Source organism: Coptis chinensis, chromosome 8, assembly GCF_015680905.1.
Source record: "Coptis chinensis isolate HL-2020 chromosome 8, ASM1568090v1, whole genome shotgun sequence".
Taxonomy (NCBI): Eukaryota; Viridiplantae; Streptophyta; class Magnoliopsida; order Ranunculales; family Ranunculaceae; genus Coptis; species Coptis chinensis.
Genome location: NC_141463.1, coordinates 92005816 through 92018109, shown reverse-complemented (window position 1 = coordinate 92018109; position 12294 = coordinate 92005816). Strand labels below are relative to the sequence as shown.

Sequence of the window (12294 nt, the reverse complement as noted above, 5' to 3'; positions counted from 1 at the left end):
GTTTTGGCAAAACCGCGTGGGCTTGGACCTGTAAGATGGGCTTCTATGGAGCAGTTTTGGCAAAACCGCGTGGCCTATATGGCGCGGTTTTGGCAAAACCGCGTAGTTGTTTGGTGTTTTTTTTATGTTGCTCCTAAAGTTGCTTGGTGTTTTTTTGGTTTGGTATTTTTTTGGTTCAAAATTTTGGTATTTTTTTGGTTGTTCTGCTAAAGATGCTCTTAGGGGACCAAACCATTAGACTCAGCCTAAGTCCAATGGTGCGGCAAAACACCAAATATCACAGAATTTCTAATCCAATAGTGCGTCAAAACGCTAACCCGCCAACGCTATCGATATAAGTTTACCTATCTATAGCGTCAGTTTTAACGAGATAGCGTCAAGTCTACATGCCAGTATGAGTGGCGGGTAAAAAAATCTAACCCACACGCCGCACTATGTGGCGGGTAGAATTTTTTTTTTAATTTTTTATTCCCACACTCCTTTGGAAATTGCAAAGGAGAGTGGAGAGTTCAAAAAAAACAAAATTCCTTCCAATGTCATTGGTACTGGTGGGTTGTCAAAAAAATCATTGGTTTTGAAAACGCTAACCCACTATCACTATCCATTGTACTATTGTAGTTTGGTGGAATAGCGCACCAAACCATTGGACTTAGCCTAAAACATTCGTTTATGTGGGTCATCACAGTCGCTATTACTGTTTCTATATATTTTTTAAACACACGAGTTAAAGTGACATGCGTTCTCAACCAATTTTTTTTTTTTCAAACTTGCGATAATGTCTATTGTTTACTAGCATCTAACTACTTTAAAGAAAACGAGGGCTTCAACAGTGAATTCATCACGCTATTATTTTTTTTTTCCAATTTTGCTCCTTTCCAAACACGAATATTACAACTCATGCCATTTTTTTGTTTTATTTTTTTATTTTGTCTTTTTCAGGGGTAAAATGATAGTTTCACGTCTAGAAATTAATGAAAAATAAAATAAAATCAGAGATTGTTAACGTGGCAGAGACACGTACAAAGAGGCTAGTATACCTAGAGCATGTGTGGAGGGGTAGATTTACACGAGTCAAATTTGAATTTTTTTAAAACTTATTTTATAGACGAGTTTTGGTGAACCTCGGCCATAGACATGAATAGCATCTTCGCCGTGTGAAATAGTCGAGCTGTTCGGGCTTGTTTAATAAACAAATTCGATAAGCTCGAATTCCACCGTTTGTTTATGACACAAAAATTTGTACAAAAGATGAAAGTAGATATAACTAGGCACTAAAAAAAATGAAAGTAAAAATATATAAGGGCGAACCGAGAGAAATAGTCCATTCCATAGCCAGTCACTCAGGCAGATTTCATGTTTCATACGGATGTTTAAAGATGGAGAACAGGCATAAAACCATACGAGTCATGTACTCTTCTAAATGGTTGTCCACAAACAAATTGAGAGGAAAATGAGCCACTCTTTTGAGTATTGGAGTGATGGAGTCACGGGACTACTTGAGTCCTCGCCGAGTTTTTGGCTTTGTCAACATTTCAGTAATCTCAAAATTCTTGACTATTCTTTCAAATTTCAATTTATCATATTAACATAGGGGACATTTTCTTCGTAAAAAAATCAAAATACGCTTAATAATTTGTTTAGTAAAATCGGTAAAATCTTTGGGTGATTTTTGGCTTTGTCAACATTTCAATAATCTCAAAATTCTTGACTATTCTTTCAAATTTCAATTTATCATATTAACATGGGGGACATTTTCTTCGTAGAAAAATCAAAATACGCTTAATAATTTGTTTAGTAAAATCGGTAAAATATTTGGGTGATGATATCTGAGGTCTGGAAATTGATCAAACTCCGTCAGTGATTTATTGATCTCATTTAAAACAGACATTTAAAACAGACTTACGGATACAAAAAAAAAAAAAAAACTTGTTTAATCTTAAACAGGGAACAGTACAGAATCTGCTTTTATTCGTGTCTGATACCTACTGCTCCTCTGACCCCTATTCTTTCTTAAATTCTCTGAGGTTCCAATTACAGCTGCTGTCCCATTTTGATCCTATCTAGAATGGGTGGTCCCGCCCAAATGGTAAACACTGATTGGGTTTCAAGAAAGAAAACTCTGAAATAACCATTCAGTTTTATCCAACTTTTGTTGACAAGGACCAAATTTCAAGGAAGTTCTCGTTTTGGCCTTATTTGTTTGTACTGATTTGATTAAGAAGAGAGTGAGAGTTTGCTAAATCTGGACATGGTAATGCCATGGGGAATGAGACTTTGGATGAGTAAGATGGTGTGGGCGGCTCTCTGTGGTTGGATTTCTTCGTGTTTGACTGTTGCTCATGAAATATCTCTTGCAATTAGGAATGGTGATGTTGGTCCTTTTCATGTGGGCTGATCATGCCATCAATATTCAGGTATGTTATTTGCATAGCAAGTACGATTTTAGCTGATGATTGTAAAGATTTATTAGCTAAAATCTGTTAGAGAAAGCATGTATTTCTACAAGCACATCTTTAGTTAAGTCTGTTTGAAGGGTTTGTTCTTGGGTCATTTCACCAACAGGGCAACAAGAGCAACCAGTTCTGGATTCCTTGTTCGTTCAGCAATCTAATTAATCTTTTTATGTTCTGATACTTTTCTTATCTTTCTTGCCCTTCTGATCAATGTAGAATTAAGCTATAGTAAGTAACAAGACTCTGTAGGACTCAAAGAACAGATGAAGCATCCAACGAAGGTGAACTAACTAAATAGTCACCTTAAAGTCAAAATCATTTGGTTCGACATGGATGATGGATCTTTCATTCTGGAAAAGATGTTTCCTGTAATTAATGTTGTTTTTGTAGCAGATCAGGGACTCATGCACTTGGTACACTTTATCTGCAGGACCAGGATAACAGGATCTGAAATACTTGGACATACTACTTATCCTCTAGGGTCTGAACCATTCTCTCTTTCAGCGCAGTTGTAGTTGAGCTTCATTTATAGGTATTGCATACACCTGAAGAAAGGAATGGTTGGATATCCAGTTGCTACGAACGGGGGTAATCGAGCTTCAGAAATAATCCATCACAAGTGGTACAGCTATATTAGGAGCATGGTGGGGGACGTGGGGGTATTTCCAGTATGTGCGCTTGTGTAGCATTGTCACGGAGCATCAAGCTTTCATGTAATTAGCTATAACATGGTTAGCAGTTAATGCGAGTTTGTGCAAATGTACTTGCGTCACACTCATCACTATGAAGTTCAGTTCCTTGGCCTAGTCAAGACGTTGTGTTTGATTCATATGAGAAAAATTCCCATGGAAACAAACTTATCCCGCAAATATTTAAATTTTACTGCTCCAGTATAAGTAATAGCGTCACCACACAATTACAAAAAACTAAACAAATTAGCATAAACCGATAAAAAGGAGAGTCTGAGTACAAGAAAGAGACATTTTTCGTTGAACTGACATGGCGTCTATCCCATATTGGTTCAAGTTCCAGTGATACAAGGGTCAGGGGATCCAACCCCTCAATTCAACGCTCCGTTGCTCCACCATATTATACAAGCCAAATTCAACATGATACATAAAAAAATGGTCTGAACAACACTTGAACAAAAATCTGATTTCGGTTCTTGCTTGCTGATCAACACACTATTATAATGTAGTCCAGTCCGCAATAATTTTGAATGGTAATGCTTATTGAGGCATCGAGCTGTGAGGTGGGAGTGGTGGTGGTGGTGGTGGTAGATTTGAGTGATGACCAATATTAGGTCCCAGAGGACCCATGCCCGTTCCACTTGGACTACCAGACTGTTACAGAAGACATGTAATGAGATAGATTTAGTTAAAAATTGAAGGGTTTTTAACCAAGAATAACATAACGCAGCAGCTGACAGTTATACAACATCGAGTGATCAATATTTTCTAAATAAGAACTGAAGTATATGAATTATGAAACAAATTGCCTCAATCCGTCTGCAAACCAATAGTAATATAGTAATATAGTAAATAATAACGTATAAGTTGCAGTCAATATGACAGCTTGCTGATCAGCATAACATAACTTTAAAAGGAGCTATCCTAGGTGTACTAAAGTTATTATGATTGGTGTCAGACTGTCAGTAACCTTGTTTCTGATTTGCACTTGTTATTTCATTCCATGTAGAAGCTTTTCATGCCCACAGGCCACAACCAAAGCCTTCCCCCACTCCAGAAAAAAAAAATTAATCAAAAGGAAATAAAAGAGGACATTCTATTTATGAACATTCAATCAGGTAGAGATTTGTTCAACTTTACTGAACAAAGAGAATAACTAAACAAACATAAAAGTAAACTTTTAATCATGTCAAACACCATGTTATAACTCTTATATATCATAGCTCAGATTTCACGAGATTTTTGGCAGCTAGGAAGTAGGAACACACAAATCTACAGTACTATGAACTGACACCAGCATCCACCTCTAGTTATTATGCAGTTAGCTGTTGTCTTTTCTTTTTTTTTCGATCATCTGTTAGCATTTGCCTTGGTATACAAGTTTGTCTTAAAGAAGGATTTTCGACAATAAATAACTAGGGCACCTAGTGGTAACTTGATAAGTTGGGATTACTCTTTTGGTAATGGGTTTTCCTTTTAGAAGTTGATGAAATATCTCTTTTATGGTTCATAAATATAACAGATAGGGCACCAAGAAAAAGTATTATGAGCACAAATATATCTTTTCCATTCAGGTAAACAAAAAAGATCACATACTAACCAATTAAATAGGTATCAAGAAATAGCAAAACCATCTTACCTGGTAGGAATTAGGCCCTGGCCCCATTTGAAATTGTCCAGAATGCGGGCGGTTAAATGCACCACCTGGTGTATACATTTGGAGCCCACTTGCACTGGGTGGGCCTTGAGACATTGCCATCCCATTAACATAACCACCACTTGGAAGTTGTACACCATTAGGGGGTACTTGTCCAGAATGCATTGGATTCAGACCCATGTTGTGGCCTTGTGGCAATGGAGGGGCCAGTTGATTAACTGACCCTTGCATCCCCTAAACAAAGTCAGAAGACTACAGATTACCAACTGTTTGATTCAAAAGATATGTAAAAGAAAAAATAATAATAAATAACTGAATAATAACTTCTCAAACAGAAAAATAGAAGAAAGTACCATTGGACCAGGCATTTGCATAGGCATTGAACCTGGCATTGATGAGGGGATGTTTGGAGGCATCCCACCTGGACCTAATTGAGGTGGAGGAAGACGAGGCATATGAGGATGTGGAAGGAGTGGTAAATGAGATGGAGGCTGCAATTGAGGTAAATTAGGTGGCACTGGCATTGATGACATATGCTGTGGGAATCCTTGGTGCTGGTGATGTGGTGGGATCTGCTGAGGAATTTGTTGATAACCTTGCTGACCAGAAGCTAGCAGGGATGGATGCGGACCAGGAGGGAGGGGAGGAGCAGTTAAAGGCTGCTTCTGCTCTCCTTGATCAGACGTGTCAAGGCCTGGAATTGCAACACCAATACCAGGAATATTTCCTTCATTTCGAGGTAAACCAGATGAAAATGGACCAGGAGTTGGTGGGGCATCAGGCATTGGGAAATTGCTGGCTGAACGACCAGCAAAAGCAGGATTTTGCTCACCATAACCTGAGAAATTTAAAGAAAAATATCAGTGTACTCCTTTCTATTATTGTTTCATAGCCACACCTGAAGCACTAGAATGAAAAAAACACCTTGATTGTAACCGATATTGAGTTTATCACGGATAGGATCTCCAGGCCTGTTTCTACACCAGAACCTTGTTGTATGATCATTGCTACCACTGCAGAAGAAACCAAATTATACAAGGTTACCTCACACAAAAGATATGACCACGGATATGTTTAACATGATATGGTCACAAATTGATAGAACAACAAGCATTCACACGACATGCATGAATTAACGAAATAAAACAGAATGTACTCAGTTCTAGAACCAACATATGTGTGTAGAGTATAGAGTGTTTGAAAATTAATTGTCTCCAATCAGGTTGTATAGTAGCATATTTAAAACTTGTTTCAATTGCAGAAAAAGACCTGAAACAGTATTTTTTAATTTTAAGTTAGTTAGTGATGTTGCTATCTTTAACAAGACGGCTGCAAAAGAGAAATGCCATACAGAGATTGGTTTGCTTAAAACTGTTTAACTGAAGTAAATAAATCAGCAAGTAAATAACAATAACATATATACATTTTACTAAGTACACAAGATCGAAATAAATTACATCACATAATTATGAACCAGTGGGCTGTAAAGTCAAGTGCAGATACACCAATGGTCAGATAATATCAGTATCAGAACAGCTATAAAAAGGTTGTACCTGCAAAGGATATAGCCGATCGGATGCCAAGAGAGATCCCAGACACTATTTTCATGAGCACCAGATATTTCAACCTGAGGAGTCTCATGCCTGGACATAATGATATACTTCAGTGGTCATGATATATATTTCCAAGCAAATGAAAATGCCATAACGAAAGATATTAAAATTGTAGCAGTTTAGTTCCATAATGAGTAATGAATTCAAAATCATTTCGCAAGTGTTTGTTTACACAACCACAATCACATTAAAAGTTAAAACCCAAATCTCTAATCCACCTTTTTAAGTTTTACACATCAAACATTATCCCACCTAAATCCTAACCCCAAAACATAATTTGTAGTTAGTAAAAATCTCGACTATTATGATCCACAGAATTGGAGTTTTACCGACTATTTTAACCATAAAACACAGTCTCGGATTTGGTCAAAATACCGGTATTATGAAAGCTGATACTTCAGTGAATATCAACCCTTGTCGTGATAGTGATATTTCAGAATTTAGCAAAGTTTCAGAACCTTAAAAAACTGGTGGGATATCACTATGGGGTCACTGATATTCTTAAAAAACTGGTAGACTTAAAAAACTGGTAGGATATTGTGATAGTACCCCATATTTCGTTATATATCTCGGGATGTGTTACTATGTTCAAGTCTACCAAAAAGAAAATCTGAAGTTACATGAACTCCGTGTCCCTACAAAGCATTTCAATGCTTCATCGGAATAATCAGCAAAAAATAGAACTCAAGTATCAGATGTAACTGGACTTCTTTGACATGAACAGATCCTCAGTGGAACAAGAGAAAGATAGGAGGAACTGGTGAAAAACTGAGTATATAGGATAGTCATACAAGGAAAATAAAATTACCCGACAAGCCAATGATTTATAGACCCATCAAAACTCCCGCTCACAAAGTATTCTTCATGAAATGGATGCCAAGCCAAAGCTAAAAGACCAAAAATAAAAGCACTTAACAGATCACACCAAAATAATGAAACACATCAAGGTACTGATTCCTCTGTTACAATCAACTGAAAGCAGACATGATAGGTTTATACTTTATAAAGAAAACTAGAAAAGTTAAAATGTAAGATAGGGTATGATATACATCTCAACAGAGACTACAGCAAGCCAGTGAAGATAACCAAAAGTGTAGGCTTACGAAATATATGGGTGCATCGTCCATACAATATGAAGGGGCACTCTATTAACTCCTCACATCTAGAAGTAAATATAGAATGCAATATCACTTTCAAACTAGGTGCTGGGATTCTATCCAGGCAGTGCTAAGAGGCCGACCAAACCTGAAATGGTTTTCTATCACCTATTCTAGTAACCCTCTGTTATTTTTACAAAGCAAAGGTTTTGTAATACAAAAGTGCACATCTAAGTAAGTAAAATAATGGTAACAACTCCACATGAATCAGACGTGAGTAGCTAAATGATCCACCCCAGAGGAAGTATGAAGCTAATACTGTGTACACATTAGTTCCAGTATTAATATCTTTTAAGTACAGGAATCCTACATTCTCCACTATTTAAATGTTTTGTGTTAAAACAACTCTTGAAAAACAAGTAAAAAAGAACTAACCAGTTACATCCTTGCGATGGCCACGGAATGATTCAAGTTCTTTCATCGCTCTGATATCATAGAGCTAAAATCACAATGAATTAGAAAAACTATCTGATCTAAGAAAACAGAACATCTACATAAACAAAACAGAACTATCTGAGTACCTTGATTATTTGATCCTTTGAAGCGGTCAGAACCCAATTGCCATTCTGGTTCCATTTGACAGAAAGTACAGTATTTTTGTGGCCATGGCTACAAAAGAAATGCAAAATCTAACTTTGCAGCAGAAAACTAACAGTGGAAATTTTAGTTTGCCATTTGAAAGAAGGTACTCACAATGAGCTAAGCTCTCTGCCGGATTTTGCATCCCAAAGTTTCACAAGGTTGTCTTTCCCACCTAGCATAGTGGATTTTACATCGTTTTAGTTATCAAAGATCCAGCAAGCAAGAACATCAACAAGTTGAAGACAATCCTTTAAAGTAATCAAAATGAAGTACAAGCAACCAAGGCTGCCCCAGGTGAATTTGATCTCATCATCATTGGAATCTAGTCTTATGTCTCTAGCAGTAATCTACAGTGTGACCATCCAATAGGCCCTTGGTTTATCATTTGAGTTAGCATACACCTTAGATGAAGGGAGGCCAGATACAACTTAGGTAAACCCTTAGCAAGGCACAACACAAAAACAGAATTACACACCTGAAACAAGTAAAGACTTTGTTGGATGCCAATCAACACTCTTAACATCCCATCCATGGCCTGTCTGAGTTCAAAAGCACAAATACAAAAATCTTAGGTTATCCCATGCATGATCGAAGCACATTTCATAGCTTATGAAAGAAGAAATAAATTCACAAGCAACAGAAAACATTTCTGAAAACAACTTAATATGATACAGGTTCAAGTCACATTTAAATTCTTGAATATAACTATACAAATCAGAACCATGTACCCATGGCTATGTTACCCACAATACCTTACAAGATGAATGAGGGGACTGATTTTTTGTGGGAAATAATATTATCATCATGGAGACTGTCTTAAAAAAAAACAGCTCAATCTGAAATTCCTAACCGTGTCAAAAGTTGTGTTTGATTTTTAAATTTGTCCACAAGTCTAGAACTTTTGATTTTGCAATTCTCTGTCCAGTGTTCGAAAGGGTTGAGCTTCCGTACGAAGGATGCCCATAGTGGGGATTTTACCTTCATAAAAAATCAGCTCTCGATTCAATGTGTACGTTACCGTTGAGTCATTGGTAAAAGTGTAAAATCATGGCTAACACTGATTCCATTATATCTTCATAAACATCTAAACAGTACAAAAATTTTCTTTCCTACATAGTGAGAAACTTGAATAAACATATTAAGTTAAGGAGCTTCCCAGTGTGACGATTTTAATACAGGAGTCACTCCACCAGCACTCAAAGATATATTTCTTTAACATCAATCTTGGTTTGAAAACGTGAATATATAGACAGTAATCACCAAAAAAATATTTAATTTTTACAGGCACATTACCAGATAAAGTACGCTCTTCTTGACATCGGGCGAAGTCCCAAACTTTAACAGTAGTGTCATCAGAGCACGAACAGAACTTCAAATCAGTTTTACAGAAACTGTTGAACAAGATTTAACTATTAGCAACCTACAGCTGAGATACTTTATGAATAATGAAATTAAGAATTATTACAACCATGTACCTCAGGTCACGAACCGATTCTTTATGTGCTGATTTATTTGCCTTCACATTATTCATATTAGTTTGCCAGTACCTATCAATATGCAATTCATGTAATAACTTCCACATTAAGAAGACGGACCAGATTTATAAAAACAATACCAAATAAAGAATCTAATGTAAAGAACTATTACTTTATCGCGCCCCCGTCATCACCACTGACCATCCAATTCTCATTGTGACTCCATATCATTGATCTAATTGCTTGATCATGGGCCTATAATGGAACACATACCTCATAAAACATTCAACTATAGGTGTAAATTCTTTGCGATATTAACGCTTTACTGAGTTACAACTAAATGCAACTCAATACCTGAATAATCATTTCAAAGTTAAAAGATTGTCCATTCCAAAGAGTAAATTCACCACTTTGAGACCCAGTAATGAGACGCCTCCCTGTTGGAGTCCACTGTAATACAAGACAAGCAGAGAAAGTTAGGTAGAACGTACAATCTACTGAACTCCCCACTTTATAAGCCAATAATAAGATGTCTCCCTGCAGCAGTGCAGTATCATACACGGTATAGTTAGGTAGACCGAAACTAAAGGACTCCCAGTAACACAAACAAAGAATACCTTTTCAAATGTTACAAAACTACTGCTAGACCAACCGAATAATAATCGTCATCTTGTTTCATCTTACTTCTTCTCACAGTACGACCTCGATACATAATTAAACAAAAAATTCTTTTTCTGTACAACTTTAAGAAAAAAAATAAGCTAGAGTCTTACAAGTTACAAAGAAGTTTTCGTTGAGAGATTCTCTTCCTTTTATTACTAAGAAATTTCACACAGAGAATCATATGAAAAAAATCACTAAAAAAGTGAATGCCAATTTTGAGTTGATTATATGGAAAAACATACCAATTTTTTTCACCTGGCAATCATAAAAAGAAATTCTTTTCGATATTTTGAAAACTGCAGGCAATCAAATAAGAGAAAGAGGGAAAAGGGAGCAGAGCAAGCTCACCAATACTCTGTTGATTGAACACCGGTTTTTATTTGTAGAAGCATGGACAAATTTTGCAGCAAAACCCGTGGATGGATTATCCGCATAGGCAACTGTTGGTAACATCTGCAATTATTAAAGCAATAAGGATATAATTATGAACGAACAAATTGAAAAAGTTGGGACCAATGTCCAGAGACAGACAAATGATTAATTAAACAAGTAATTAGTCACAATGAAGCTTATAACATGCTGTCTCAGACAAGAATTTAGTAATTAAGGAATAAGTAGTACAAAGAAAAATCAAGGTACTGTAGGAAGGTTTAAAGATGACTACAGGTGAAACATTATGAAGGATATTGTAGCATATATAGTACAAACGAAACTAAAACGGTGTAAATGAAGTTACTCACATCAATTGCTGCAGCTGGAGTAGGTTGCAATACTGTTCTGTCCCTCGCGTCCCGTTGCCACATGCGGATCTGAAATAAAATAACAACTCATAATTAACAAGGAAACAATAAGTAAAACCATGGGCAAAAAGAGATGGGATGGATGACAAAGATGGGGTAAATAAATAAGTTATGAATCAATAACAACATTCAATTAGATCCTAGGGTTTTGCTTAATACATGTCCATTGATGTCCACAGAATATTCACTCTATTTATCTCTACTTGCTAAGGGTGAGATTTTATACATCGATGTATAAAATACATGTCCATTAAGGTAGCTAAGGGTTATCAGAATTATTGTCCACTATCCTTTTTCTTTCACCTCCCGCTGGTCTAACTCGATCTAGTCAGTGCTTCCTCCCACACCTATGAGGCAGAAATTGCAAAGAACACACTTTGTTTCCATTCTCCTTCCCAATGCCTAGTATGTTAAAGTTTAATACTCGCGTTTAAAAGTTGCTGTGTATAACCTACCAATATAACCCGACTTCTTAACTATCAAATTGCAAATGAAAACAACGCAGTATGAATCAGCAATAGTGAGTTATAGAAGATACCTGCATGTATCGAACAACAGTGCTAGTATAATCAACAGCTTTCCGCTGGACAAGCTTTCTAATTCTTTTGGCCCCAAAACTATCTCCATGAGCTGCACAAAACACGAAGATGTGACACACATTATCTCAAAACCCTAGAAATTAAACACATTGGGATGTTACCATCGTAAGGCATATGAGGAGGTGGGCCAGAAGAAGGCTGATGATGGTAATCAGGATTGATATTGGTCGAAGAGACGGACAGCTGTCGCATTGGTGGAGGAGGTAGAGGTGGTCCTCTTTGAAAATCATACCCTTGATGCTGCTGCTGCTGATGTGGATGATGTTGTTGCATCATTTGCGGCGGCTGCTGCTGATGTGGATGTTGTTGTTGCATCATCTGCGGTTGCTGCTGCTGATGTGGATGTTGTTGTTGTTGTTGTTGTTGATATTGTTGTTGTTGCATCATATGCTGCTGCTGCTGCTGCTGTTGTTGTTGTTGTTGTTGATCAGAATACATCATGTTTTTTCTAAAACGTTAAACCCTAATTGGAATGGAAAAATGTGAAGCAAAAACCCTAGAAACGAAAATCAGGGCGCGGGAATGAGAGAGAGAGAATTGAGAGCGAGGCTTTAAACCATTTTGGGTTGGACTTAAAAACTTCTTTCACTTTTCCACTACCACTCT

General features: G+C 36.7%; 2 protein-coding genes across 7 annotated transcripts; one reads left to right on the top strand and one right to left on the bottom strand.

Annotated features, from left to right (window-relative positions):
* The first annotated feature begins 2099 nt into the window (after positions 1-2099).
* On the top strand, positions 2100-3264 carry LOC147484393 (uncharacterized). 6 transcript variants are annotated; one of them, XR_015204080.1, is made up of 3 exons: positions 2100-2414; positions 2670-2734; positions 2884-3264. XR_015204080.1 is itself a non-coding variant. In XM_086576611.1 (2 exons), exon 1 carries the CDS (start codon positions 2249-2251, stop codon positions 2393-2395), a length of 147 nt encoding a protein of 48 aa, XP_086432737.1. In that variant the 5' UTR covers positions 2100-2248; the 3' UTR covers positions 2396-2414; positions 2884-3021. The 6 variants fall into 6 exon arrangements, 3 of the variants coding, with proteins under 3 accessions (XP_086432737.1, XP_086432739.1, XP_086432740.1); XR_015204081.1 differs by having other exon boundaries at positions 2847-2985; XR_015204082.1 differs by having other exon boundaries at positions 2844-2968.
* A 49-nt stretch (positions 3265-3313) lies between these two features.
* Positions 3314-12294, bottom strand: FY (Transducin/WD40 repeat-like superfamily protein). Its single transcript, XM_086576610.1, has 18 exons — positions 11790-12294; positions 11628-11719; positions 11030-11098; positions 10638-10742; positions 9981-10076; positions 9799-9881; positions 9627-9698; positions 9445-9542; positions 8627-8686; positions 8263-8323; positions 8091-8178; positions 7945-8008; positions 7221-7299; positions 6353-6442; positions 5724-5812; positions 5153-5637; positions 4782-5033; positions 3314-3796 (listed from the first exon to the last, which is right to left on the bottom strand). Exons 1-18 carry the CDS (start codon positions 12127-12129, stop codon positions 3683-3685), a joined length of 2337 nt encoding a protein of 778 aa, XP_086432736.1. The 5' UTR covers positions 12130-12294; the 3' UTR covers positions 3314-3682.

Excerpts from the sequence above, each read along its gene's own strand:
- LOC147484393 (XM_086576611.1), top strand. The coding sequence starts at position 2,249 with ATGGTAATGCCATGGGGAATGAGACTTTGGATGAGTAAGATGGTGTGG.
- FY (XM_086576610.1), bottom strand. The coding sequence starts at position 12,129 with ATGATGTATTCTGATCAACAACAACAACAACAACAGCAGCAGCAGCAG. Across the intron at positions 8,687-9,444 it reads AGAAGAGCGTACTTTATCTG|GCCATGGATGGGATGTTAAG; the intron begins GTAATGTGCCTG and ends GAACTCAGACAG. Across the intron at positions 5,813-6,352 it reads ATCGGCTATATCCTTTGCAG|TGGTAGCAATGATCATACAA; the intron begins GTACAACCTTTT and ends TTTCTTCTGCAG.